At 58.1% G+C, this 26,743-nt stretch overlaps 1 protein-coding gene across 1 annotated transcript in view; it reads right to left on the bottom strand.

The window, feature by feature from the left end:
- Nucleotides 1-3,241: 3,241 nt before the first annotated feature.
- Nucleotides 3,242-26,743, bottom strand: part of CYTH4 (cytohesin 4) — a 29,996-nt gene continuing 6,494 nt past the window's right edge. The window contains exons 2-13 of the mRNA XM_037160377.2: nt 24,429-24,511; nt 22,371-22,435; nt 21,116-21,182; nt 19,517-19,635; nt 18,184-18,264; nt 16,791-16,903; nt 14,784-14,932; nt 9,079-9,190; nt 7,427-7,503; nt 7,014-7,085; nt 6,542-6,696; nt 3,242-5,441 (exon numbers count right to left, since the gene is read on the bottom strand). Of these exons, the coding sequence (XP_037016272.1) occupies nt 5,369-5,441; nt 6,542-6,696; nt 7,014-7,085; nt 7,427-7,503; nt 9,079-9,190; nt 14,784-14,932; nt 16,791-16,903; nt 18,184-18,264; nt 19,517-19,635; nt 21,116-21,182; nt 22,371-22,435; nt 24,429-24,511 (1,166 nt within the window). The 3' untranslated portion in view covers nt 3,242-5,368. The remainder of the gene's footprint in view (nt 5,442-6,541; nt 6,697-7,013; nt 7,086-7,426; nt 7,504-9,078; nt 9,191-14,783; nt 14,933-16,790; nt 16,904-18,183; nt 18,265-19,516; nt 19,636-21,115; nt 21,183-22,370; nt 22,436-24,428; nt 24,512-26,743) is intronic.

Below are 26,743 nucleotides of genomic sequence, written 5' to 3' on the forward strand. Positions count from 1 at the left end.
TAGTTAGTGCCCCTTGACTGGTGGCCTTGGCCATGACATATTGCTGCTGAGCATGCTGGGGGTAGGGCAGGGGTGTCTGGGTGCAATCTGGAGCTCTGAGTCTTTGTGGCTTGTTTTGAGGGTCACTTGCTGCTAAGAATTCACAGGAGGATATAAAGGGAAACCTCCATCAGTGTCGCCTGTGTCAGCTTGGGAGGAGCAGGGACTTCTGTGACTCATAAAAGTATTCTTCTCTGGGGCAGGCCTGAGGTTTGAGTAGCCCCCTGGGCTCCTGGGGTGAGCCACTGCCCAGCCTGTGCCATCCAGAGGGGCCTGGGTCTTCTCGGGTTTTCTTATGGACCCCTCTCCTCTGTTCCTCCCAGCCTCCACCTCCCACCAGGCCCCCTTCCCACACCTGGACTGCAGCTCCCAGCCCCTTGTTCCATGGGGAAGTCGTGTCTGCCACCCCTGGCTGCCCTGCCTTGGCTGCAGACTCTGACTCATCCCTGTTTCTCCCAGAGCCCTGCACAAGCCTGGAACTCCGTGCCGGAGGAATGAATTCTCCCTGCGAGGCCCCTCGGGAGCTGGCTTTTCTCCTGGAGGGAAGCTGTCGGGTGTTGGGCAGAGGAAACTGCACTGGCGGCTGTCTGGAAGACGCTGAATGGGGCGCGGATGGCATTGCCAGGCAGGGAGGGGGAGGTGGAGGCTGCTCGGTGGGGAGCTTTCCTCTCCTGTGAATGTGGGTCCAAAAAGGGCCAGCCACTGGTCTGACATCATAGCAATTCGGGGCAAGGCCAGGGCTTCAACCCAGATGTGTCTCACCAGGAGACTTTGCTCTTCAGCTATTCTGGGGAGATCGGAGAGGGGGTGTGTGTAGGGGGGAGGGTCTCTGCTGCCCCTCGGAGGCCAGGCCAGCAACACACTCAGAGGGTGGTCCTCCCATTGCTGGGAAGGAGGGTTCAAGGCAGAGCCCTGGTCGGGGAAGGCCTGTCTTTGCTTCTTTGATACTCACACTTTGTGCACCCCCAGGGGAGCGCCTGAGTCATCACTGAGCCGGCAAACATATTTAGCTCCTTTCATTGTCCCTAATAAATCAATTTCTGTAGGTCTCACACCTGCCGCTTGACTGCTGGCTGCCCCCCCTTCCTCGCCCCTCCTTCCCCCTCCTGCTCCCTGGCATTCAGGTTCAGGGCCCCAGTGCCTGTTCCCGGTTACCCAGCACACTCCCACTCCTCAGGTGCGGGGCAGGGGCCCACTTGCCTCCCCAGAGCCCCCTTGCCCTCTCCCACTCCACCCCCTGGCATCTTGTGCCAGACTTGTTCTTCTCCGTCCAGTGACGGCCTCTGTTCAGCAGCCATGTTACCGCCCCCCCTAGTCAGAGCTTCATGACAAGGGGCACTGTGGCCTAGGAGATTCAAAGGGTCACAGCACTGTGCACACAGCTTGGCTCTTGCTGGGACCTGGCTCTCCTCAAATTTGTATCCTCTTGGCCCACAAGACTTGTTTCTGGAGTCCAAGGGAGTCCAAGAAGTACCAAGCCTTGATGTGCATCCTTGTCTTGTTCCTCCCAGTCCCACTGGCTGAAAGAGCTAAGCTTCCACTTCGCTCATCTTTAATGGGCACCTCTTCCAAGAAGCCTTCCCAGATCTTCACCACCCCCATCCCCATCTTTTCTCCTCCCGCATGGCCTCAGCCGGTTTTGTATCTCCATGAGACATGCACACATTTGGCCTTGCAATAACAACAGTGATAAGTGACACCATTTAACATAAGCTTGAGTGGGTGCTGAACACTGTTCTAAGTGTTTTTGCATATATTTAATTATTCCCATATTATAGATGGAAAGTCTGAGGCTCACAGAGCTTAGGGAATTTGCTTAAGACACAGGTAGAGTTGGGCCTTGAACCCAGGCGCTCTGGGTGGCTCCCGGACCCCCTGTGTGGCCTTTTGCACTTTGTGGCTCCTCCTCACTGGCCACCCCTCTCCCACACCTGTGTCAGCCCATCCCTAGGTGGGGGCTGTTATACCCGTGTCTGAGACACCCTTGCCCACAGAGGTCCCCGTTAAAGGTCTGTGTGATGGCAGTCACCAGTCCGCGCCCTTCAGGGAGGCAGCTCACACCTAGAGAGGGTCACAGCAGCCTGGTGTGAAAGAGCTGCGTGTCCTGACCCTGGGGCTGAGCCCTGCAGGACGGTGGGTGGCGGGGAGGCCTGTGCTTCTCTGGGCCCTGGGTGTCTGTTGGGCGGCTCCAGCCTGCTGGTCCTAGCAGACAAGGTGCCTCTCCTCCAGCCTGCCCAGGCCACGGGTCTACCCTGGCAGACCCTCGTTCCTGCCAGGGGTATGTGGCCTGGGCCCCAGTCTGGCTGTTTCCGGGAGGAACCTCTCATCTTTGAGGGGTGGGAGCCCCCTGCCGCCCAGAGTGAGGAGTGGCGGAATAGTGGGAGGCGGGCAGAGGCTGCCTGGGGAGGAGCAAGGGGGCTCGGCCAGCTGGGTGGGGGCCCACTACTCCTGGGTGGTGATGGGCCCTGCCCCCCTTTCCTGCCACTCCCCCCGCCCTTAACAGCGCCGCCCCTTCCCACAGCTCCCTAATCCTCCAGACGTTTGCACCCGCTCCTGCTGGCTTTTCAGTTGACTTCCGTGTAACCAATAATTATTTTGTTCTTACTGTGTCCTAGGAACAGTCTGGTCTGCGAGGAGTCAGTGTGCCTGGGGGATGGGGTGGGGGGTGAGTGTTGGGGAACAGACAGAAGATGAGCTCACTGCATTCTCAGGTACGTGTCCTTTCTCCCACCTGGCCGCCACCACTCAAGCACAGCTCCTGTGAGAAGCCTCCCCAGACTGTCCGTCAGCCCAGCCCGGCCTCCGCTGGCCCCTGCACCCCAGCTCTGCTACAGCACGGGTTGGCCCGGACTGTCCCTGCTTGTTCGCACCTGTCTCCCCCACCTGGTCTGAGGTCCTTCTGAGGACGAGGGCTTTGGGTCCCATCCCTGGCTCTGTGTGCAGAGCTGGCATAGGGCAGGCACTCAACGAGCAGAGCCCAGTGCGTGAATATAGGGACAAGTTGATCGGTCCAGGGCCTGAATGTCTTTGCGAGTGACTCACTGGTGGAATGTCGGAGGAGGGGCTGGGCTAGGGTGTGGGAGCCACTGGAAGCCCTGCATCTGGAGGGGCTGCCTAGACCGTTAGTGCTCCGACCCACTAGAATGTAAGCCGCACGTGGCCAGGGAGTCTGTCTTGTTCCACTAGCGCCTGAAACAGTGCCTAGAATACTGGAGGTATTTAATAATTCTCGTGGAAAACACAAGTTAATGAAGGTTACTGAGTTCAAGCCCCTCTTGAACACCCCAGAGGATCACTGGAGCCAGCCTGTGCTTGCATCCCCCCATAGACAGGGAGCTTACTCCCTATGTCCTGAGGCGGCCTCGCTTCCTCTTTGGACAGCAGTGCCTGCTGGGAAGTTCTTTTGCTTTACCCCTGGCCTTGGCAGAGCCAGCTCACCCAGTGTCTGCTCTGAGGAAGCCCCTGTGGCAAATCCAGCCCACGGGGACATCTGTCCAGTGTAGTAGCCTCTAGTTCCTGAGGTTGAGAGTCCAGGGCCCTCTGAGGGCCCACTCTTTCCTGTCTGGCCCTCCTGCCCTGCGCTGGGAAGGTGATGAAGGGGAAGGGCCAGGGCGGGGTCAAAGATGGCAGCTGTGGTCCTGGAGAGAAAGGGCAGGGCCCCACTCATGACTTTTATTCTCTCTTCTGAGTGATTCATGCCACTCATGCCTAGAAATTGATCCCCACTCAATGACGGGGGAGGAGCCGAGGACCAGAGAGGGGACAGGAATGGACTAGACAGTGTGTGCCAGGGGAGATGAGGGTCTCAGACTCTGTGACCCCCAACCAGTGTTCCTCCTGTGACCCCTGGCTGCCCCTTCACGGGCCAGTGAGGTGGCTGAGGCGGTGCTCAGCTCCCAGGCTGACACGGGGTCCGTGGAAGTCCTAAAATGTTCTGTGAGACCCCCTCCTGCAGCTGCCCAACCCAGACCCTCCTCAGGGTGACATTGTTACCAGGCCTTTGCTCACTCCCAGAGACAGGGGTCCCAGTCCACAAGGCGGCTGCTCCTTCCTGACCCCGTGGAAGGTGTGCACGTGGGGGTGGGGGTGGAGGGAGGAGAGGTTGCCCCCCTTCTCCGGGGAACCCAGCCAGCTCCCACGCGCCTGCTCAGGCTGGCGCAGGCAAGCTCATATCCTGCTTTCCACAGGGAACTTCCCCCTGGGGACTCCCCCAGAGCCCGAGTGAGGGGGTGAGATGTGCTTCTGAAAACCCTCCCCCAGGCTGGGGCCTCCTTGGAGACAGAGCCATGCTGTGCCATGTGCTGGAAGCCAGCTCAGCTCTGCACAGCGCTGCTGCAGAGGGTTTCAGGATGCGGGGACCCAGCTGGGCTGCCCCTCACCTCCATGGGAATTCTGCTCAGGGATCTCGCCGGGAACTCATGGCTGAGACTCTACCATGAGCTCAGTGTCACTTGTGGACTTGGCTGCTGCCTCCAGGCAGCCCTCCTGGTCACCACACCCACACAAGCTCTCTTCTTGGCCTCTTGGAAAGAGCATGAGTGGAGTCAGCAGTGAAGCCTGCTTGTTGGTCCTGCTTGATTACGTCTGTCTGGGATGCTCTGTCCATTTTCTGGAGGGGTCCCTCTCCCCAGAAATGGACATCCTGAGGGTGGAGCCCACTCTGCTCTCAGCTTCCCCCTGGCTCTCAGTCCAGAGTCCCCTCCAGCTAGTGAACAGGTGCAGACATCTCCAGCTGGAATCTCCTTAGGGAGACCTGGTGCAATCCTGTCTTCTGCCTGGAAGAAGCAGTTCAAAGAGGCGGGAGGCAGCCAGCTCACTGAGTGCTGGGACCTGCACTGGGGCTGTGGCTAGCATCACCGGGTGGAGAGGGCCCAAGCCATTTCTGTCCAAACATCCAGGTTTTCCAAGAATCAGAGCAGGAGATTTGGACTGAGGGTGCAAAGCACGCTGGAGGCGGAGCTTCGGAACCCACAGCCCCTCCCACTTTGAAGACTGACAGTGTTTCAGAGTGCCGGGAGACAGTCCAGAAGAGAAAACTAAGGCCCAGAGAAAGGACAGGGGCCCGAGTATCTTGGGCTGATTTCTCTTCTACTGCTTTCCTCAGGCCTCTCCTGCAGTGGCTGGGTGCGAGGGGCCTCGTTACTGGCTCTGGGCCCTCAGCTGCTCCCACCTACCCTCCTGAGCTCAGTTCCACTCCCTCCAGTCAGCTTGAAGTAGTGGGGGGAGGGGGAGGATGCCCGCTGGCCAGGAAAGGGTGCCCTGGACTGGGAGATTATGGGGTTCCTGGGACACCTGGCCCCAGCACCTCCAGCACCATCTCCCACGAAGCTCATTGCTTGTTGGCAATCTTCTTCTTCCGAGCAGAGACCAGGTCGTAGAAGGGGACTCGGGTGATGCTGGCTCTGGAAGGCGGGTAGGTGGAAAAGTTTCAGGGCTGAGCTGGGCATGAGGGGGTCTCATCTCCCAGGGCTCGTTGTAGGGGCATGGATTTCCCATGGAGAGTTGGCCTGCCCCACTGCAGGGGACCAGATCATGGGGAGTCCAGCCTCAGCGGCCTGACCCAGAGTCCCATGGGCAGGGACAGAAAGGGCGAGCCTGAGAGCCGAAAGCCTTGGGAACTCTGCCCCCAAATGTCCCCGGGCCCCTGTTCAGGCTCTCAGAAGGAGATGGAAGCAGCCGAATGGAGTTGGCAGACTTGCTTGCTGGGTCCACTCTGTCCCTCACTTGCTGTGTGGCCCTGGGCAAGTCCCTCCCTTCTCTAGGCCTCAGTTTTCTCCCTCCCTGGTCTGCATCTCCCAACGGGCTCAGAGTCAGGGTTGTTACCCTGCCCCTCGCCTATCTCTCCATTGCCTGGTTTTTTACTGCCCGTACACTGTACACCTTCTCACCTGGCCACCCCCTTCTCTGTTTACCAGTCTGTGGTTCCCCAGTGCCCCCAAGAAAACCAAGCTTGTTGCCATGGTGACCAAGACCTTGCCATCCTCTGCAGCTTCATCTCCCACAGCTCAGCCCCCACAGTGCCCAGTGCCTGCACAGTCAGGCCCCACAGCACCCAGGACCAGCCACCCAGAACTCCGGGTGCTGTCCCGGCAGGCCACACCCTGACTGGCTCTCTCGTGTTTGCCTGCACTGGTTCTTCCCCTGGAAGACCCTTCCCTCCACCTCCCCCAGGGCTTTCCAGGGCCACTTCTGATCCTGAGGCTGACTGCAGCGCCGTTCCTGAGTTCTCGCCCAGGGTCAGGTGCTGGGCAGAAAGCTTTACCTGCAAATCTCACCTGCTCCTCCCATCGGCCTTGGGAAGTTGTGGCCTCCCTCCCCTGGGTCCTGGAGCCTGGCATTGTGCAGGCAGAGAGGGGGTGCGCACAGGGTATGGGTGGGAGGGATTCGCAGCCAGAAACAGGAGGGAGATTCTGGAATTGTCCTTTGCAGACAAGGCCCGAGAGAAACAGGGGCTTCTGGGAAGTGCCAGGAGGCCCATTTGTAGCAGCCGGCCATCCCTTACCGTATGGACTCAATCCACTGGTCCCGCTCCTCGGCGCTGGAGGCTGAGATCCTGTAAGACTGGTGCTTGCCCTCCACCACCTTGCCATCGCCATCTGTCTTGCAGGCTTTGATCTTCTGGCCCCGGCAGCTGGGATTGTAGAGCTCCAGGCAGAACTGTGGGGAGGTGACCAGGTGAGGGCAGGACAGGGCAGGGAGGGGAGGGTGGCTGGGCTGGGCTCCCCAGGAGCCTCGGAGGACCAGACACTCGGGCAAGACCAGAGCTCAGATAAGCAGCAGCACGCACCCCACCCCAGGCCCATTTCCTGGGACAGGTGAAGGGGCAGGCGAAGGGTCCAAGGCCCTGAGTTCCCCTGAAGGGGTGCTGGGCCTGGCCCGGCCTCCTGAGAGTCAGCCCAGCCGTCCTTTCCTCTCTCCCTGCTTCAGAAGTGCCCCCAGCCATTCAGACCTCAGGCTGCCACTCCGACACTTACTGGCTTCTTGGGGTCGTCCACCTTCTGCACAGAGAGGTTCTCAAGGGGTATGATTCCCCGTGGCTCCTTGTCCTGCACGGAAGCAGGAGGGAAGGTCAGGGTCAGCACCTGGAGCCTTGAGGCTGTGGGTAGGGAGTGAGCTTGTGGGGCTCCCCCAAGCTAAGAGGAGTGTCTCTATCTTTCTGGGAATAGAGGAGCAATGCAGGACAAGCCCTGGCTGGGAGACCCAACTCTAATCCCTGGCTCTGCCTCTACCCTCGGCCCAGCCCCTCCTCCTCTCTATAGCTCTGTTTTCCCATCTGTAAAATGGGTGTGACGGTAGATTGTGTGATCTCAAAGGAGCCCCAGCTCGGGAAGGCGACTGCTTAGTGAAGTCCAGAAGGGGCCCAGGGCAGGGGCAGCGGCAGGCTCACCGTGGTGAACTCAAAGTAGTAGAGGCAGCTGTCAGTCAGGATGAACCAGCGCCGTTTCCAGGTCTTCACTCGTCCTCCTGCAAGAGGCCATCAGCAGAGCTGTTCCTCCTCCTCCCTGGCCACCAACACTCCGCCACCAAAGAGCAGGACCTCGGCTGCTTCCCCCACCTCCACCCCACCTCCCACTCCTAGCCTGGCACACTTCCCACAGATCAGGCCTCTCCTTACTCAAAAATCTTAGTGGCTCCCGTCACCCCAAGCTTCCCCGAGATGCCTGACCCAGCATTCCAGGCTCCTCCCCAGTCAGCCCCAGACAGTGGCTGGTCACTCCCTGGGCTTTCCTGTCACTGCCCCACCCCAACCCCTGGTCCATTCCTTGGCCTGGTCCTGCCTGGCGCTGGGCTAAGCATTTCATCTTTCATTTGCCAGGCAACATTCTAGAGGGTTTAAAAAAATATATTCACTCAAGCCCCGGCCAGGTATCTCAGTGGGTTAGGGCGTCGTCCCTATACACCAAGGTTGTGGGTTCGATCCCCAGTCAGGGCACAGGAGTGCATGAATTAGTGCAAGAGCAAATTGATGTCTCTTTCTCTCTCGAAAAATCCACAGATAAAAAAATTTGAAAACAATTCACTTATGAATTCCCAGAAGCATCTATGAGGAGGAGATTATTATTAGCCCATTTTGTAGGAGAGGAGACCGAGGCATCTGCTCAGGGTCCTGCAGCAGAGCTGAGATTAAACCCCGGTGTCCTAGCTCCAGGGGCAAGTGCTCAGGTATTTTGCGATGCATCCAACCCCGTCACAGGTCAGGTATTCCCCCCACTTCACCGCTGTGGAAGCTGAGGCTGAGCAACCGGATGGGTGCCCAGCCCACGGGAGGAGGAGCTGAGGTGTGCAGCCAAGGCCTCCACAGGCTGAGGACAGTGGGCTGGGCAGGAAAGGAGGCTGCGTGGGCTGTAGAAGGATGGACTGGGACATGGGCATGGGGAGGGGCAGGGCTGGCATGGGCGCCTGGGCCCCAGTCCCTGCTCCAACATGAGGAGGCCACTGTGGCTGGCCAGGCTGGCCTTGCTGGGAGGCATCGGGAGTGGGGTGGGGGCAGGGGCCGATGGCTGGGCCTTGTGCTTCCCCACCAGACTTCGCAGTCACCGCCCGTCGCCCCCGCAGCACCCACCCACAGCTCTTCTCGGCAGGCCGGAGGCCTCCTCACGTTGAGGGGAGGCTCCCCTGAGCCACATCCTGTCCTTCTCCCCTCCCCCTGCCGTCCTTCAGGGACATCCAGGCTCCTGCCCACCAAAATCTGCCATTTGCTGGTTGTGTGGCCTGGGGCGGGGGCCCTAACTTCACCGACCCTCAGCTTCCCCAACAGCCCTCAGGGTGGGTCAGGAAGAGGTGGAACTGTAGTTAAGGGTTTGTCCATGGACTTGTCACCATCCATCCCCCCTCCTGCTTGTTCTTCCCCTCCCCCCACTGTCCCCTTCATTCCCAGGGCAGACAGAGGGAGAGATGGGGCAGGCAGATGGCTGCACTGGGAGGCAGGAGGCTGGGGCCCTCTCGACTCCACCCTGAGGCTCCATGTCAAGGTGTGTGTGTGTGTGTCTGTCTGTCTGTCTGTCTGCCTGCCTGGGCCCCAGTGTCCGTGCCTCTCACCCAGCTTGAGCAGCCAGCCCTCGCGGTCGGGGTTGAAGAAGGTGTGTGTGAGGTCGTTGCCGTCGTCCTCGGGGATGGAGAAGGGCTCACTCTTGATGCTGTCGAAGAGGTTCTGGCCGAGAGAGAAGGCAGGGAAAGACAGGGCAGTGACGTTCGCTCCAGTCCGGGCTGCTCCGGACCGGCTGGGTGCCGGGCCTTTGGGCGAACTCTTTGCTCTCCTGTTAGCTTGTCGTCGTCGTTGGTCCCTGGTCTTCTTGGCAAAACCCCTCCTGGCTCCCCCAGGCCCACTGGGACTCCCCACCCCATCCCCATGCCACGCCCCGCCGTGCCGAGGGAGTGCAGGCCAGCACCCCGAGAGACTGCCCACTGCCTTACCCACTGCCCCCACAGCCCTGTCAGTGCTTCAGGTTCAGTTTGCTTGCTGGCGTTGACCTTTTCAAATGGGGGCGCTCCTCCAGGGAAGGCCTGGGTGTCACAACCCCCAGGCTCCCCCCAGGACCTGGCCTGAAGCAAGCTGGCAACAGTTTGCTGACTGAATGGATGCTGCCCCCCTCACCCCCTGAATTCCAGCCAGGGCATGAAAAGGGTACGGGGGACAAGAGCACTGGCTTTGGCGTCAGGCCATCCGGGTTAAAACCCCAGCCCGGTCACTGAGTGGCTGTCCCTCAACCTCTCTGAGTTGCTGTGTCCTTACCCGATAAATGGAGAAGACAAGTGTGATTGGCCAGAGCTCTGGGGGGAGTAAGTAGACTACACACGGGTTGGAGCCCCCTTCTCCAGATCAGGAAAGGTGACGAGGAGGCAGAAGTACAGCCCCCACCTGCACCCTGACCTCCAGGTGCTGCTCTTATGGGTCAGTGCAGACCGTCACCCCTGTGTCTGAGGGGGCTGCAGGCAAGGACACTTGGCTGGGACCCGTACACCCCCACACCCGTTCACCTGCATGTGCATGCGGGGGCCCTCACACATTCAAATACAGACACCTAGGTGCACGCTCTGGGGCGCAGCAGCCAAGGTCAAGGCCTCCTGGGGCAACAACCTCTGTTTTGGGACAGTAGCAGAGACTTCCAGGTGCACCCTGGGTGGGGGGACACAGAGGACCTGCCAGGGAACTGGGACTGGTTGCCTGTGTTGAGAAGCCAGGCTGAGGGGAGACTCAAGGTGAAATGCTGACCTTGGCTCTCAGAGGCCATGACCTGCTCTGGGTGGGCTCTGATTACGGGTGGGGGGAGTTCCCAGAAAGTGGATTTCAGTTCTCCATGGAGGATGTTCTAGCAGAGCTGCTAAAATATGGAAGGAGCAACCTTGCAGTGTAATGAGTGCCTCGTCCCTGGAGGTATGCAAGCCAGGGCCCAAACCTTTCTTTGGGGGAGTTGTGGATGTTGGCGATGGATCATTCCTGTGTGTTTTGAACCCTCGGGAACTTTGTTTCATGAACAACCTACGCAGACTTCCAAGTGTTCGGAAAAACTTTCCCAGGCTGTCTGTTCCTGCTTGTTAAGACCGGGCATGGCGCTGGCTCTCCACCTCTCAGACAATTAAACCATTGTCTTCTCTTGCATTTGTGTGCGCTGCTGTTGAGACGGTTTCCTCAAAATTTTAAATGAAAAATCTCACGAGCACTGCTTGATTCCCCCCAGAGATTTAGTGGTGGTGTTTGCCTTTTAAAGCCTTTTCTGACCTGGGCGGGGGGTGTTGGGGGAAGTCTGGGAGCAGGTTTCCCTGAGTCTGGCAGAGGTGTCTCCCTGCCATGGACTCCAGAGTTCCTGGACTCAGCCTGGCTGTGGTGGGTGGGCTGGGGAAGAGCAGGGGCCATGCTCTTTTTGGAGCCCCTGCACCCCCTCGCGCAGCCAGGAAGCCCTGCTGCTCCACCCGCCCAGGCCCAGCCCGGCCCTGGGAATTCCTAGGCGGCACAGGCTGTTAAACTAGGGTCTGCGGCAGAAAGGCCTCGTCAGCAAAGCCATCAGCGCAGACAAATATTTGGGAGGCTGGGGAGGCTAGGACACAGGAGCCTCCCCGACACCCACTGGGGGGCCCTGGCAGCTGCAGTGGGTGCCTTATCAGTCTGCGCATGCTGCCCCCACAAGGAAACCAGCTCAGCTCACCCACATTTCCTGTGCCTTGTAAATACCAACCCCCTTCCCTAGTAAGAAAACTCCCTAACACCTGCCACCACCAAACCACTGGGCCAAGCTGTCTTCTGCTGCTGGGTGGACTTGATCAGACAGACAATGGCCATCTGCTGGTGGCTCTGCTGGTCCTGCATCTGTCCCTTTCCACCCCCTTAGTTTTCCTCTGGGGACTCACCCCCCACCCCAAACACACTTTCTGTCCAGATTGTTCAGGGGGGTTGACACCCACTGCCCCCACCTTAGGCTCTGGGCTGCAGGGTGAGAATGACACCCTTTGGGCTACTCAGAGCACTTCATCCTGCTGGTCACAGTGACAGGTTCTGGGAGGGAGGTGATTTAAGCCAGCCAACCAGCCTGAATTCTGGGACTTTAGTTTAAACAGCTAAGCTAAATGTCTGGTGTTGCCCTGGTCCTCTCTGCCCGCACTAGGGGAAAGCCTGTTGCAGAGGAAAGCTGGAGGAGACAGCTGCTGACAGCTAGAGAGATTAGACTGAGTCTGACCTCAATGAGCACCTGGATCAAGCCAAGCCTGAAGCCGAAGACTTAACTGAAGACAGATTAATCCCATATCTTTTCTGTTATATGAGTTGAGATTCCTCTAGCCAGCAAGCAGCTGTCAGCAGGAGCACACAGCTAAGTCCTCTGTCCCTAAATCATGACTTTGGTCTCTGCAGAGGGAAGGGCTCTGGAATCAGACAGATGTGGGTTTGAATATAAACTGCTCACAAACTATGAAACCCCTCCTTGGCCAACTACGCTTCTTGGAGCCCAGGATCCTTCACTGTAAATGGGGGGAGGTACCTCCTGCCTAAGGTTGTCGGGGGGAACTTCATGAGGACATGTGGTACCTAGAACTGGGCTCAGACGCACTCAGTGAGCCAACTTGGACTCCACAGCAAAAGATGTCCTGAACTGGGGGACTGTCTCCTGCCCAGGCCTCACTTTCTCCACTTGTAAACCTCCTTCTTCTCCTCCTCCACCCTCCTTCCCTTCCTGTCTCATTTCTGCACCTGCCAAGTAGCAGGCACTCATATCTTGTGCATTAGATCTGCTTCTGGGAGAACAATGCAAGCTTTGTGCCATCAGCCCACTCTGTAGACAAAGAAACTGAGGGTCAGACTCAAGGTCACACAGCCATAAGGTGGGGGTGGGATTTGCCCTCCCATCCTCCGAGTCCAGACCCCATTCCCTTGTCCGGAGCCCCTTGGGCACTCTGCTGCCCCATCATGAGGGCCGGAGCAATGCCTGCTGCACCCGCCTGCCCCTCACTCCACGTGCATTTCCCTGAAGCCTTTCCCAGCTGCGCACCCTCCTCGTCTGCAAGCCTTGGGGTGACTTCTCTTTAGGTGATGTACCTGCATTGGTTTAATTTCATAAACCAGGCCATTTAAAAGAGCTATGCATCTTGGCAGGGCCCAGGCTGAAATAGCTATATGAGGACCCCTTCTGTAAAGGGGCAAACTTCGAATATCTGAAGGTGCTTAAAGCTGAGTCCCTGCTTTATTACATCTGGGGAAGATGAAGCCCAGAGAGAGGGGAGAAGACCCCACCCCAATCCACGGCAGCTCCCATGTAAGCCCTGAAGAGCCAGGACCAGGCCTGTGCGGTTCTCTCTGATGCTTCTGCGTTAATTAGTCCCCCCAATTATACCAGGCACATTGCTAAATCCTTCACCTTTCTCTACTAATCCCATGAGCTGGTAGCTCAGAGAGGTCAAGCCGTGTGCCTAATGTCACACAACCAGAAAGTGGGGGAGCCAGGACTTGAATGTGGTCGTGACTCCAGCGCTCTGTTCTTTTCCCTGCTGGGCCTTGCCTCTCTTGGCTGCCAGGGAGGATAATGAACCCTTCCCCAGACCTCCCAGGCAGAGTTTGAAGCTAAATTGAGCTAATAGACCAGAAAGCCCTAGGAGTTGAAAGTTACAAGCTCTATACAAATGCAGTGCATTGTTATCAACAAAAGGCTGAAGTTGGGAAAAATATCCGAGGAGGGAGCTGCTGATAAAGGCTCACTGGGGGCTGCAGCTAGAACGTGGCACCTGGGAGAGCTGGCAGGGCTGAGCTAGCCCGCCATTAACGCATTAACTGCCAGACAAGGTGCGCTTAGCTTCACGGCAATGAGATGAGTCAACAATTCTGAAAGGCCTTTTTTTGTTTCAGGCATTTCACGGAGTGCCAGGGAGTTAAAATTATTATTAATTATTCTGAGTGGTGGCATAAGCCACCATTTAGGGCCTATGCTATATCCCTGGCATGGGCTGTGCCCTTCACATTAAAAAAAAATTACTGCTCCTAGCAGCTCTGTGACGCAGGCATCATTATCCCCATTCTCCTGCCTTGTGGGGGTGGTGGCTTGCAGAGGGTGACTCATTACCCAAGGTCACTCAGCAGGCCAACAGGGGAGGTGAGATTTGAACGGAGCTCCCCACCATGATACATTTCTCTGCTGGGACAAGGAGGGGTGGTGGGCTGAGGGCCCTTCTCACACAGGAGGGGCACCAGCGTCGTTCCAGACCCAGCCCACCCCTACCCCGACTTCTGCAGGAGGTGCCTGCAGTGTGGACCTGGGCGGGCGGGGCTCATACTCTCCCGCACCCCTGCTGGGCTCTGATCTACAGACTGGCACCTCTCATCCTACAAAGGAGCTGTCCATTTTTATGGAGCCAGGCTCCTGAGTCTCACTCCAGGGTTTCTAAGCTGCTCCTGGCTCCCTGTGGCCCACAGGAAACTGTCATTGGAGACCCTGGGCATGCCAACCCCACCTCACCACCGGTCACTGTCCATATGCACCCATACCCCGGTCAGTCACTCTGGACTCCCTACCCTTTTCCAACCAGGCCGGCCTGGGTTCTGGCCACTTCCTCTTTCTGAAGTGTCCTTTCCCTACTTCTCCTCCGGGGAGTCTCCTTTTAACCTTCAAGGCCCAGTTCAAAAGTCCCCTCCTCCAGGGAGTCTTCTAGGATGACACCTTTCCCCTGCCCCCAGAAGAGAGATGTAGTGTCCCCTGTGTCTCCACAGCTATGTCCCTGTGGTTAGCAGAGCATGAGTCGCCCAGGGCTGTAACTCACAAGTGTTCTCCTACCAGACCCCAGACTCCCACCAGGGCCTGTGGTTGGTTCCTCCCTGGTGCCCCGTCCACACAACCCGCCTGGTGCGCTGTGGCAGGGGTGGGGGCTGTTGGTGGAGGGACGGAGGCCTGGGTTCTGCTCGGCTCCCGAGCTGGCGTGCAACCTGGCGGGAGACCTGTCTCCTTTCTGAAGGGGGGAGGAGTGCGGTGCAGAGCGTGAGGGTTTGCAGCACGGACACACTCAGAATCCAAGAACCCGGATTCCAAGAACTATACTTGGGCCGTGTGGGTTGCTCTTACTGGAAATGTGAACGGTGGGTGCAGCACCTGCTGAATGGTCTCTCTCTGGACACCCTTCTTGAGGTGGGGGCCGCCTGGGAAGGGCCATCTCAGGACCAGCCTCTTTTGTGGTGGTCCATTTGGAGCAGACCCCCCGGACTGTCCATGTGAGATGGGCCCCGCCCAAATGTCCAGGCACTGGCCTGGGTGGGGAGGCACCCCCCTTACCCGCAGCTGCTCCTCGGGCAGGTCGCTGCCGTCATTGATGCCGCGGTTCATGGACACGAAGCGCTCGAAGGGCGGCCTGTCCCGGACGTTGGGGTTGTGGAGGCTGGTGTTGAGCATGATGATGGAGAAGGACAGGACGTAGCAGGTGTCTGCAGGATGGGACAGTGAGTCAGCCTTGGCCCTGGTTGCCGTCCCCTCCTTTGCCCCAACCCCTTCTAAGGATCAAGGATCAGCCATGTGGAGGCCTGAAGGTCCACCCTGTCCTCCTGGCTCGGCCTTTGAGGCCTGGCCTCACCTTCCACTCCCTTACTGGGCTCCCCGCTCCAAGGAAACTCTGGTGTCAAGTTGGCCAGGCCCCCCTGTGCCTTCCCACCCTTGCACTTTTGCTCCCACTGGGTCCCCTGCCAGGCACACCCTCCCCTTCCCTTTCCTGTCCACTCAAACCTCCTTCTCCTTCAGCTCCAGCCCTCCTCCCTGCTGAGCCCTTCCAGCCCCCAGCCCACTCTGTTCTCTGCCCGCTCGGGCCTTAGATGGCACCACTGTCCCGAACTTAGTCACGTGCTGCTGCTTGGTAACCTGGCGGGCATGGAGGGGCTTCCAGGGCCAGAGCTCCTATTCTCTGCGAGGCAGTGAGGCTGCGCAGCTGGGTGGAGTACTTGGTAGGGGGGCAACTGCTGCTCTGTGGTGAGTGTCTGGAGCAGGGCGGTCCATCGGGCCCCCAACCCTCTCTGGTTGACCTTGGGAAAATCCTTGACCTCTCTGAGCCTTAGCTTCCTCACTATGACCGTCAGAGGTTTGACTTTGAAGTCATTTCCATGTTCTAGAACATGAGTGACTCTACTTCTGATACCAATGGCACCTGGTGTTGGCGGTGCGTGCCCTGTGCTAAGCCTTCTGATGACCCATGATGACCCCATGATGACCCTATGGGGCAGGTCTTGTCACCCCATTTTACAGATGAGGAAACCGAGGCATGAGGTGGTGACGTGCCATGCCCAAGGTTACAGAATTAAAAAGCAGTTGGACTGTGATTCAAGTTTGGTGCTTTAAAATTCCTTCCTTCCTACAAATATTTATTGAGTACCTACTAAGTGCAGTGGGCTGGGGATTCCCCAGTGAGTAACTCTGATATGGCCCCACTCTTGGGGGGCATTCAGACTTGAAGCGCTGACAGATAATAAAACCAGCCAATGGTAAAATCGTGTGTAACTCTGAGCCAGGACGGATGCCCTGGGGGGGCCTGTATGTGGACACGCAGCCCCGATGTGGCATGTGGGCAGGCGAGCTAGCACCTCTCCTCGTCTGTGCTCTGCGCTGGGGAGAGAACACCGCAGACCTCACAGACCCACTGTGCGTCCTGCATGGCTTCATTTGGGTGCAACACTTAGCACACGGGGAGGACTCAGCACATCACACTGGTTATTGTTGTTATGGTAACCTCAGATTCTGAGGAGAGGCCAGGGCGAGTCTGCTGTGACGCCTTCTCATCCACCCTGCGTGGGGCAGTGTGGAGGGCTGACTCTCGTTGACATCCTTCTATGCCCCTTTTCCCCCTAAGCCCTGCCCAGGCTGTTTCATGCTTCTAGGCCTTTGCTTGAACTAGAACTCCTGTCCGAAAGGCCTTTTCTCCCCTTGACCTCCTGGAGAACTCTTACTCATCCTTCAAAACCCCATTCAGACCCACTGCCTCTGGGAAGCCATCCTGGACATGCTGACTCCCCCATCGCTGCCCTCAGACAGGTGTGCGGCTGCCCCACACCCTGTGCTGTTATTTCCTGCCTCTGCTCCCAAGGAGTATGTCCCAAGGCAGCTCTGTCCCACAAATACCCCACAGAGGGCCTGGCCCTGAGCTGAAACTCAGTGAGAGCTTGGAATGACCTGCGGTCCCAGGGTCCGGGCACTGGGGGAAACCCGAGGGGGCGAGGCAGGCGTGGTGCTTCGGGAGGCAGCCTGTGCCTGGTGATGCTGAAGGGGCTCCGGAGCCCCAGGCCCCACCCGTACTGGCACCTGTGGACTGGAAGACGCCTGGGTTGCAGAGGCAGTATCGAGTGGCAAAGGTCTCCATCATCCGGTCAATCTTCTGGGCCTCTCCCGGCAGCCGGAAGCTCCACAGGAACTGCCTGGGAGAGAAACATGGCCTTGGGCAGCAGGGTGGGTGGGGAACCTGGACAAGCCACTCTACCTCTCCCAGGCTTCGTCTCTTTGTCCTGTAAGTGGGCGAATCTGAATCTATATCTAAGCTCTGCAGGGATTTGGACTGGCGAGCCCCAGGCACACAGGAAGTTTCCCACAAATGCCTTTTTTTTCTGCTTCAGAATGGAGAGCTGAGTTCATGCTCCCCAGCTGAGTCTTAGGACCTTCTGTGGCCCAGCCAGTGAGGGAGCCTCTGACTGCTCTGGGCTCTGCAGCGCCCCCGCCTGGACTTCCCCTGGGGGTGGGAGGGCTCCCGTTCTTGGAACCTATGCTTCCAGCTCTGGAAGTTGATGAGCTCCACAGCTTTAGATTCCATACCTTGAGGGCGAAGGTGTGTGCCCCTTCCTGTCACATCTCTCACCGGGCCTCGCACAGGCCCTGGTGCCCAGGAACTGCTCCATAAAGGCTTGTTAAATGAGTGAGTGAATATTGGAAACTATCCCTCTCCCTCAACAAGCCCGGCAGTTGGAGGGAAGTTCATGTTGCCTGGATAGTGGCGGTTTCTTTCTACTCTGCTTCGAAACTCCTATTCATCCTACAAAACCCAGCTCAAATGCCCCCTTTGAGGAGCCAGTTCTTCAAGACTTCCTAAACACTTACTGTGGACCCAGTGCTAAGTACTTTCTCATTTAGTCCTCACCACTGTGTAAGGTTGATACCATTATTATCCCCATTTTACAGACAAAGAAACTGAGGTACAAAGAGGTTCTTGCAACTCGTCCAAGGCCACGCAGGGCATGAATGGCAGAGCTAGGATATGAACTGGGCAATCATGCTCCTGACCATTGTACTATAATGCCCCTGTAGTTGTAAAACTAGCAGCAGGAATGATAATAACCTAATTAGAAAATAATAAGCAATAATAAAGCAACACATGCTAAACTGTATTAATGAAATAAAACAAGTGCTATCCTGAAAAGTAGCGGGCATGGCGGGTAATAGTGGTAATAATGATTCCAATGATTAAATATTGTTATAGCAACGTTGTAATGGAATAATGCTGGTGGTAGGAGCGGTAACAAGCCTGGTGCTGGTTCAGGCCATCCGCTGCTGGTTATCCCACCGTCCTCAGCTGCATGAGGTCAGCACTATCATTCATTCATTCCCGCTCCTCACACTCTGTGCTATTTGCCAGGCAGCCTGTGACGGCCCCAACGCCCCCGCCCGGGCTGTGCCCCACTCCAGGGCCGGGCCTGGGACCACTCACCTGAGGGCCTGGACGAGGTTGAGGTTGGCGAACTCGTGGCAGTCCACAAAGGCCTGCAGGACCTGCAGGTTGATGGGGTCTCTGGGGGGGCAGAAGGGAGGGTGGGATGCACTGGGGAACTCTCTGGTCCCTGCCTCCTGGAGGGGGTTGAGGTGGGCAAGGGACAAGAGGGGAGAAGGGCCCTCCTTCTGGGTCCGGCCACTCTCTGGTCTGCTTGCATCTGTCTGACCCCACATCAGCACCCCTGACATGCACACCATGCCTCCCAGACGTGAACAGAGCCCACAGCCCCCGGCTCACCAGCGCTGCTCTCACCTGGCACGGGGGTGCCACCTTCCCTGAGTCAAAGCCTTCCTCTGTCACTGCCTGCCTGGGTGACACCTCTTAAGCCACTTGACCTCCCCCAGTATTTCAAGCATGCTAGAAAATTATACACTCTTTGGAATACAAATAAAGTAGGGAAGGGAGGTGAGAGGGCCTGGGGACCACGGACCAGGGCTGTGATGTCAGTGTGGACAGGAACGGTCTTGTGGAGAGAGCAGAGTAGGCTTCTAGGGGAAGAGCATTCCAGGCAGAGGGAACAGCATGTGCAAAGGCCGCAGGACAGAGGCGTGCTCAAGGAGCAGCAGGCTGGTGAGCCTGGGAGAGAGCGAGGGAAGGGGGCAGGACGTAGTCGGCCGCAAGGCAGGGACCCGCGGAGGGTTCTGGGCAGAGGCGTGGTGCTCTGTGAAATGGGGACAACCCTGCCAAGCCATGGTCCTCCCTCTTCCTGGCTCTTGGATCAGGAATTTCTGCCCTTCTAGCCACCTGTGTTCCCCGCTTGCTCAGGAGAAGAAACGTGTCCCCTGAGGAGCCTGGGAGAAGGGTGGCCGGCTCGCTGGCTCAGCTCCACCCTGGTCCCTTATAGTCCGAGCCCCCCAGCCCTGCAGGTAGAGGGGTCTCAGGCCATGTTTTATTTGTATTCCAAAGAGTTTGTCATTTTCTAGCATGCTTGAAATGTTTGGGAATCTGCCTTCCCCACTGGTATGCACACCCCTGAGGGCAGGGGTTTTGTCTGTCTGGATCATTGGTGTAAATTCAGGGCTTAGAACAGTGCCTGGCGCGCAGCAGATGCTAACAAATGTCTACTTGGTGGACGCGTGAAAGCAGGGAGGAAGGAAGGCGGGCTTCAGGTCGGAATCTGGAAGGAGGTGGCGGTTCACCTCCTCAATCTCCGGGTGCTGACTTTCCCAACATGATTCACTTCCTCACTCACCTGTCCACACCTGCCCTCACTAACCTGTGCACACCTGCTGCCCTCACTCCCTGCCTCCCTCAGGCCCCACCCTCTTACCTCTCCCCCAAGTAGGTGCCGATGGCCGTCTTGTTGAGGCCCTCGCCCTTGTACAGGAACTGGGCGATGTCCTGGGCAGCGGAGGTCAGCAGCTTGTGCTCGATGAGATACTGGATGCCCTGCAAGTGGTACCCAGAGACATGAACAGCCAGCCTGGGGGGGGGGCGGGGAAGGCGGGAGGGAGCCCCCAAGGCCAGAGCCCTGTGACTGTTCTGGGGAGCCGTGTCCCTCCTGAACAGAAGATGTCTTTGTAAGGTGGTGAGTTCCCCATCACGGGGGAGGTGTGTGAAGAGAGATTCAGTTTCTGCAATGAGCCAGGTTCACGCCAGGTGCTCCCAGGGTTCCCTTCAGTCTGACGCTCTTTGATTATTTGCATCAATGATTCCATTGATTTGTAGTTTTAAGATTCAGTGATTCAGCCACTTCTTTTGTCCCTTAAAGTTCACATTACTTAAAAATAGTGTTTCATTTTTTTTCTTGCAGGTAGTCTATGTTCATTGTATAAACATTAGAAAAAACAGCAAAATCAAAAAAAGAACTTGCCCAAGGCCTGGCACTCGGAGGGGGACAGTTCCCATGGCCGTGGCTTTCAGTTAGTTCCATTCTGTACGAAAGTGGAAGCGTGCCAAGCTGTCCACCTTGAGACCTACTCTTCTGATCTGACAACATCATGGACATCTCTCCCTATGACCCAGGCGCTTGGGAGGGCGCCAGTGTTGTTTTAGGAATTTGAGGGCTTGGCCTCTGGTTTTCTGTGGTGGCTCCTTCATTTCATGTCGCTGCTCTTTTCGGAGAAAGAGAAACTTCTGGAAGATGGGGGGCCAGTTTGAGGGATGCCCTGGATGACAGGTGCAGGACCCTGAAGATCCCTTGGCGGCACCTCGCCAGGGGCTCAGGTGGGGAGAGTGAGTCAGTGGGTGTGTGTGCGCCCCGTGGGTGGCACAGGGGGCTGATTTCTGTGGCTATGGGGGGCAGGTGGATGTGTGATGCCGTGGGCCTGAGACAGGGAAGGGGGGCAGCCTTTGCAGCCCGAGCAGTACATTTGCAGGGCCCCCTGACTGCCCCGACCCCCCCTCTGTGTGTCAGCTCGTGGCTTCCTCCTGCCTGTGGTCCTGCAGGAAAGGAGCCTGCAGCCCCCTCACGGGGCGAGGGGAGGGACTGGGGGGCACGTCGGGGCAGGGAGAGCAGCAGCTGAGCCCTGAGTGCTCTGGGTCTGCACCCCAGCTCTGGCTCCCTCGACCCAAGTGGCTGGGAGACACTTCTGGAGACCAAGCCCCAGAATGTAAAGTCACCCTGTCCTGTGCCTCACCCATGAAGGAGGAAACAGAGGCCTAGTGCCAAGGGACTCCAAGTCCATGGGCATCATAGACTCCACTCCGCCAACCCCGCTTCCTGGCTCCCACTCATGCCAGGGGCTGCTGTGCCGTGGGTGGCAGAGCCCCTGACCACGACTGGGCAGGACGCTGAGCCCTGTTGCGTCTTGGTCCCCTCATCTGTGGGGCAGGCTGCTCGGTCAGTTGAGGGAAAGGAGAACATTATGAAGGTGCCCAGCATGCAGCAGCCCTGACCCCACGGCCCGAGCCCCCCACACCCGCCTACCTTCATGGGGTCCATGTTGAACTTCTTGCGCCCAATGCATAGCTCCTTCTCCTTTTGGGCTATCCGGCTGTGGACATGTGGGTGTCAATGTGGGCTGTCCCAGCACCCAAGGGCACCCCCCCGACTCTCAAGGACTCTCGGTCACCTTGAGGACTCCCCTGAGCTAGAGCCAATACTCCCTAGGGCCCTCCCGGAGCTCCCACACGGGGTTCTTCCAGCCGGCCCAGCACCGTGGCCCGGAGAGCGCGGAGCTGCGTGGGAGGGGCAGCAGGGGCCCCACGAGGGGGTGCGGACCGGGCTCGGAGAAGCTGGGCTGAGGGCTCAGGCTCGGGAGGCGGCCAGCCTCCCGGCTCTTGCATCCCGTCCCATCCCGTCCCATCCCGTCCCATCCTGTCCCACCCGTTGCTGGCGCAGCCACGCAGGGAGAGTCGCCCAACTCAGTTCTCTCATCTGTAAGAGGGGTGATGTGGCCACCTGCCTCCCAGTGCTGTGGGGAGGTTAAAGCGCTGGCAGTAGGTGGCGGTGGGTGCTCCGGAGGTGCTGTGTTGTTACTGCTGTGGCCCAACTGGCGAGTCTGGAGACAGGCCCGTGAGCACCCGTGGGTGTCTGTCTGCAGCTGTGTGGCTTGGGACAGCAGAGGGCTAAGGGGGCAGGGGCAGGGTGGGCATTTCCTGGGATCCTGGAGAGCAGAGTCGGTGCCCTGGGGCCCTAGGGGATTATGCAGGGACCAACATTCTCATCTCACAAGTGGGGAAACTGAGGCCCAGAGGGGGAGGAGACTAGCCCAAGTCACAGAGCCCGTGGAGCCTCCCCACAGAAGGGGCGAGTGAAGGAAACCAGCCCCCAACCTGTCCCCCCGCCAGGCTCTTGCCCCACTGAGGCCCCTGGCTTCCCTGTCCTCAACCTTGGGGCTGAGTTTTCCTTCTCCCAAGCCCCTCCCGGGATGCTCCTGAGTGATGATTGGTCAAGGGCCGGGCCAGGGCAGGTTGGAAGAGCCTTTGGATGCAGAGGCTGGGAGGGTGGGGCTGTCTCTCTCCATGGGGGCCGTTTGGGAGCAAGGCCCAGACCAGCGTGAGGGAGGCTCGGCCGCCCTGTTTCTGTCCCGGTGCCGCTGCCTCCTCCTCCTCCTCCAGGGGCTGGTCCCTGACTTCCCCGGGGCCCCAGCCCAGGCGTGGATCCTGCGCATTCAGGACATGTGACACCCCTCAGAAGCCACCAGGGCAGCTTCCCGGGGTCCCCTAGCCAGGGCCCTCACCTCTCCTCCGCCATCTCGAAGCAGTCGATTTGGGCAAACACATCTGAGATCTCGTCCTTCAGCTTCTGTGGGGTGGCAGTGGGGGGGCATGAATGGGGAGGGGGAGTCAGGGAGTCGAAGCGGGGGCAGACCGGGTTTACAGCCCTCCCCCATACCCACTCCCGCCCCTGGGTGTGACCCTAAATTCTCTTTCCTGAGAAATGTTCACTCCAGATGTCTCATATCCTCAAAGTCCCAGACCGAACTGTTGCCTTCGTCTGTACCCTTGCTCCCGCCATCTCCTCACCTGGGAAGGCAGCCCCTAGGTGCCTGCCACCTTTGCCCCACTCTGTTTTCGGCCTTCCCTTCTCTCCCCTCTGCAGGTGTGAAGTTTCCTGCCCTCTAGCCACGCCCACCCCACCAGCCCATCTCTACCCAGCTGCCCTCTTGCTGAAGTGCGCTCGGTGCCCGCCCCGCCCTTGCTCAGACTCCTTCCACAGCTCCCCCTGCCCCCGGCCCCCAGGAAGGAGGCACAGAGGCCCACCCTGTGAGGCGCCCAAGCTCCTCTGCAGCTTCCCTCCGTCTATCTGTTTACTCGGACACTTGTCCCGGGCTGGGGGCCCGCTGTGTACCAGGTACTATGGGCACACCAGGTAGGAGGAAATGCAGGGACTTTGCAGTCCCTGTGGGATTTGCAGAAGAGGACACTGAGGCATAGAGAGGCAAAGGGATGTGACTAAGGTCTGGCTTCAAGCCTCTGACTAGAGTCAAACCTCAGTCTGTTTCCTCGTGACCCTGCACAGGTGGCCAGTGGCAGAGGACATGCCCTAACTCTGCCAACTGCCATCACTGAGCAGACGGGGCAAAGTGGCATCGTGACCACCATCCCCCTGCAGGGCAGCAGCTCGAGCCCCCAGGAGGCACCCCGTCCTCCCCTTCCTCCCCCGAGATCTGTGGATGGGGGTGGTCCCAGGGGTTTTTCCTGGGACCCAGGGACAGCACGGGGCCTGGAACCTATATCTGTGCCCAGTCAGCTCCTGTCCACGTGATCTCAGCTGGATCACTGAGTGGCTTCCCCACAAATAAAATAGGGACTCACTTGCAAGTATTAACTGAGCACTTACTACACTCTGACTATTAGGCTACAAATACAGTGGTGGGCAAGACAGACCCAGGTATGCAGTCTAGTGGGGCTGGGATCATGGCGGTCATGGGGAAGTGAAAGGACTGTGCAGAGAATGATCACGGTGATGGTGCGGGGAAAGCCTGGCATGTGGGAGGAGCTCCGTGAGGTCCCTGCTGAGTGAATGCTTCTGTACCTCCACTCTTCCCTGCCCTGGAGGTGAGCCTGTGTCAGGGTGAGGCGGGTCCCGGCCACTGTAGCCAGGGCGGTCAGGGCAGCCTCTAAGAGGAGGCAGCATGTGAGCCGAGAGTGAAATAATGAGGAGGAGCCACAATGAGCGCTCGGGAGAGTCGTGGGCAGAGGGAACCATGAGTGCAGAGGCCCAGGGGCAGGACTGAGCGCAGCCTGTTCCTGGAACCGAGCCAGGGCCTCCCTATCTCAGAAGGCTCTTGAGAGTCAAATGTGCTAACATCTGAAAAACTGGTGAATTGGCAGGGGCTGGGCCCATATGGGTGCTGTGTTGCCCTAATGACCCCCATTTTGCAGGGGGATGAAACTGAGACTCAGCATGGGGATGAGGGTGGGGTGAAGCCGCTCAGGTGGGAGTGGAACCCACTGGGGCCCACTGGTGTAGAACCCCAGGCAGGCCCCACACACAGGAGGGGCTTGATCCGTTGCTGCCCGTCCCTGCCTGCTCCTCCCGCTCTCTCCCGGCAGCTAAGTCCGTCAGTGAGGGGAGTCCCCTGGGGATTTTGTGCTCCCCTCTCCTACGGGTTGGGACTGAGGCTGGATGTAGCTGGAATCGTCCCTCCTCTCTGCCCAGGCTGGGTCAGGCGTGAGTGGGAGGGGTGCGAGCATGTACGAGTGTTTGTGGGAGTGTGTGGTTTGGGGTGTACCAGTGGGAATGTGTGCGGGGATGTGCATTTGTCAGTGTGACTGTGTGAGTGTGCACTCGCCTGGATGTCCTCCAGAAGCTGCTGCCGGTGCCATTTGATCCGTTGCAGCTCCTCGGCTTCCCCACTGCTCAGCTCCACTGGGTCTGCAGAAAGAAGGACCTGTGGCCACTGGATCCCTCACCGGCCTCCCCTCCATAGCTCAGCTCTGGCCACACCAGCGGGCTCTCAGGCCCCTCTTCCCTCCAGAAACCTGTGACTTGCCAGCCCTTTCACTCAAGCCTGGGCTCAGGTGTCACCACTTACAAGAGGCCTTCCCTGACTACTCAGAGTCAGCCTTTCCCCCACCCTCCCCTCCTACCCAGCTTTCTGTCTCTCCTGCCCCTGTCCAGATGCCCTGAAATAATCTTGTGTACTTGTATCTTTTCTAGTGCACTCATTATCCTCTCAGCTCCATGGAAGCAGACACTCCAACTGTTTTGTTCACTGCAGCATCCTCAGCAGCGAGAAAGAGCCCGACACACAGCAGGTACTCAATGAAATACCTGCTGAAGGCATTCATTCTTCCCTGGAACTTTAGTTTATTCCTTCTTTGGATTGATGTTTATCATTTATTCACTTATTAATTTGCATAACCAGGAAATGGTGTATCATTTTTGTCTCACACGCCATTGGCCAAATGTAGTCACCTTGCAACACCTAGCTGCAAGGGAGGCTGGGAAATGAGCCTGTAGTAGGGTGGTAATGATATCCTTATTATGTGAGATGGGGAAACTGGATTTTGGGGAAATCCAAAGTTTCTGCCCCAGACACCGAGGCTCAGAGAGGCGAGGTGACCAGGCTAAGGTCCCATAGGAATGAGTTGCTGAACCAGGCTGACCTTGGATCGGCCTGACTACAAAACTCTTTCCACTTCACCTGAAAATAAGTGAAAGGAGGTAAGTGTGTGTTGGTCAGAATTCTGTACAGGGTGCCATGATGACACCCACACCCAGGTCAGCTGGCTTACTTTCATCCCCCATTGTACTTTCTGTTTCATCCACAACGTTGTCCTGGTTGAAATCTCCACGAACTCGCCATTATTTCCAGGAAAAAGTCCTCCTGCTGGTCCCACACAGCCTCCCTGGCCTCTCCAGCCAGCCCTTCCCCACCGTTCTCAACGAGCGCCTGCCAGTCCAGGCTGCCGGCTCCCCACTGCCTCCGAATTGCCTGACTCTCAGTCTCACTCCTGAGCCCCTGGCTGCAGCTCTCCACCTGCAGCTGCTCCACCTGCAGCTGCTCCACCTGCATGCCATCTCTGGTCTGTCTGCCCGAGTCCTCCCTGACTTCCCAGTCCTGTCTTTGGGAAGTGCCTGGTTGTGTTTCTCACAGCTTTTACAAGGATGGACACCACCTCTCCTGAGCAAATGCAGAGAGACCATCAAGTCCTCCAGGTGCCTACTTCTTCCACCTGCTGACTGAGCAGCTGGACTTTGAGATGGAAGCTGGGTATTGAGACGGCAGGGCAGCAAGCTGGAAGGAGACTGGGCCCTGCGCAATGGTGTGGAGAAAAGTCATCATATGTGCCTCGATCAGCAGCTACCCACTTGGACCTCTCAAGGAGCGAGGAGTGAGTCTCATTCACTGTTCTTCTAAGTCTCTTTGCGACAGCAGGCAAACCTGAAACCTAACCAGCAGAGCGTCCTTCTCCGAGAAGCATGAGCCCATGCTTACCTAGAGCATGGTGGTCAGGACTAAGGGGGTTGAATTTTGTGAAACACCCAGCAAGTGTCGGACTGCGGTAACGGTCCAACACGTGTACAATGGCTGCCGTGTACCAAGGTGCCCACTCCCTCAGGTGCGGTGGTGGGGGTAGCCTGCTGATCGCAGACAGCTGAGTCTTTCCCCGAGCAACTACCCCAGCCACACGGAGCTGCCCCGCCTAAAGACAGGCCCCCTCCCACGGGCAGCTACAGCACAAAAGGTCAAGATCCCCGGCCTCATCTCGGGACGAGAACCAGCCTTCAGACCCCAAGTCTATCGACTGCAGAGGAGGCTGTGTCCCCTGAGGGAAGGGTCCTGCTCCACAGCGGCAAGTGTGTTTGGTAACGATCCCCTGGGCCAAGCAGCCAAGATGGGTCTGTCTGACCCATCAAGTCACAAAGTCAAGTGAGCCCAGCAGCAACCCTTTGGAAGTGGTTCACCTAGGAACAAGCGTGAGCAGAACCAGAAGACCCCGGTGAGCCCCACAGACAGGTGGCCCAGACCCCCGTCACCCACGGTGAGTGCGCCGAGGCCTGCCCCTTGGCTCACACCGGGTCTGCGTGGGAGGGTCCCTTGTGACCTTCTGACAAAGGAGGAAAATGCCTGGGTTTGGCTCTGGGGTGGGTGGCTCGGTG

This window comes from Artibeus jamaicensis, unplaced genomic scaffold, assembly GCF_021234435.1.
Source record: "Artibeus jamaicensis isolate MK-2021 breed Jamaican fruit bat unplaced genomic scaffold, CSHL_Jam_final contig_233, whole genome shotgun sequence".
In the NCBI taxonomy this organism is placed as follows: Eukaryota; Metazoa; Chordata; class Mammalia; order Chiroptera; family Phyllostomidae; genus Artibeus; species Artibeus jamaicensis.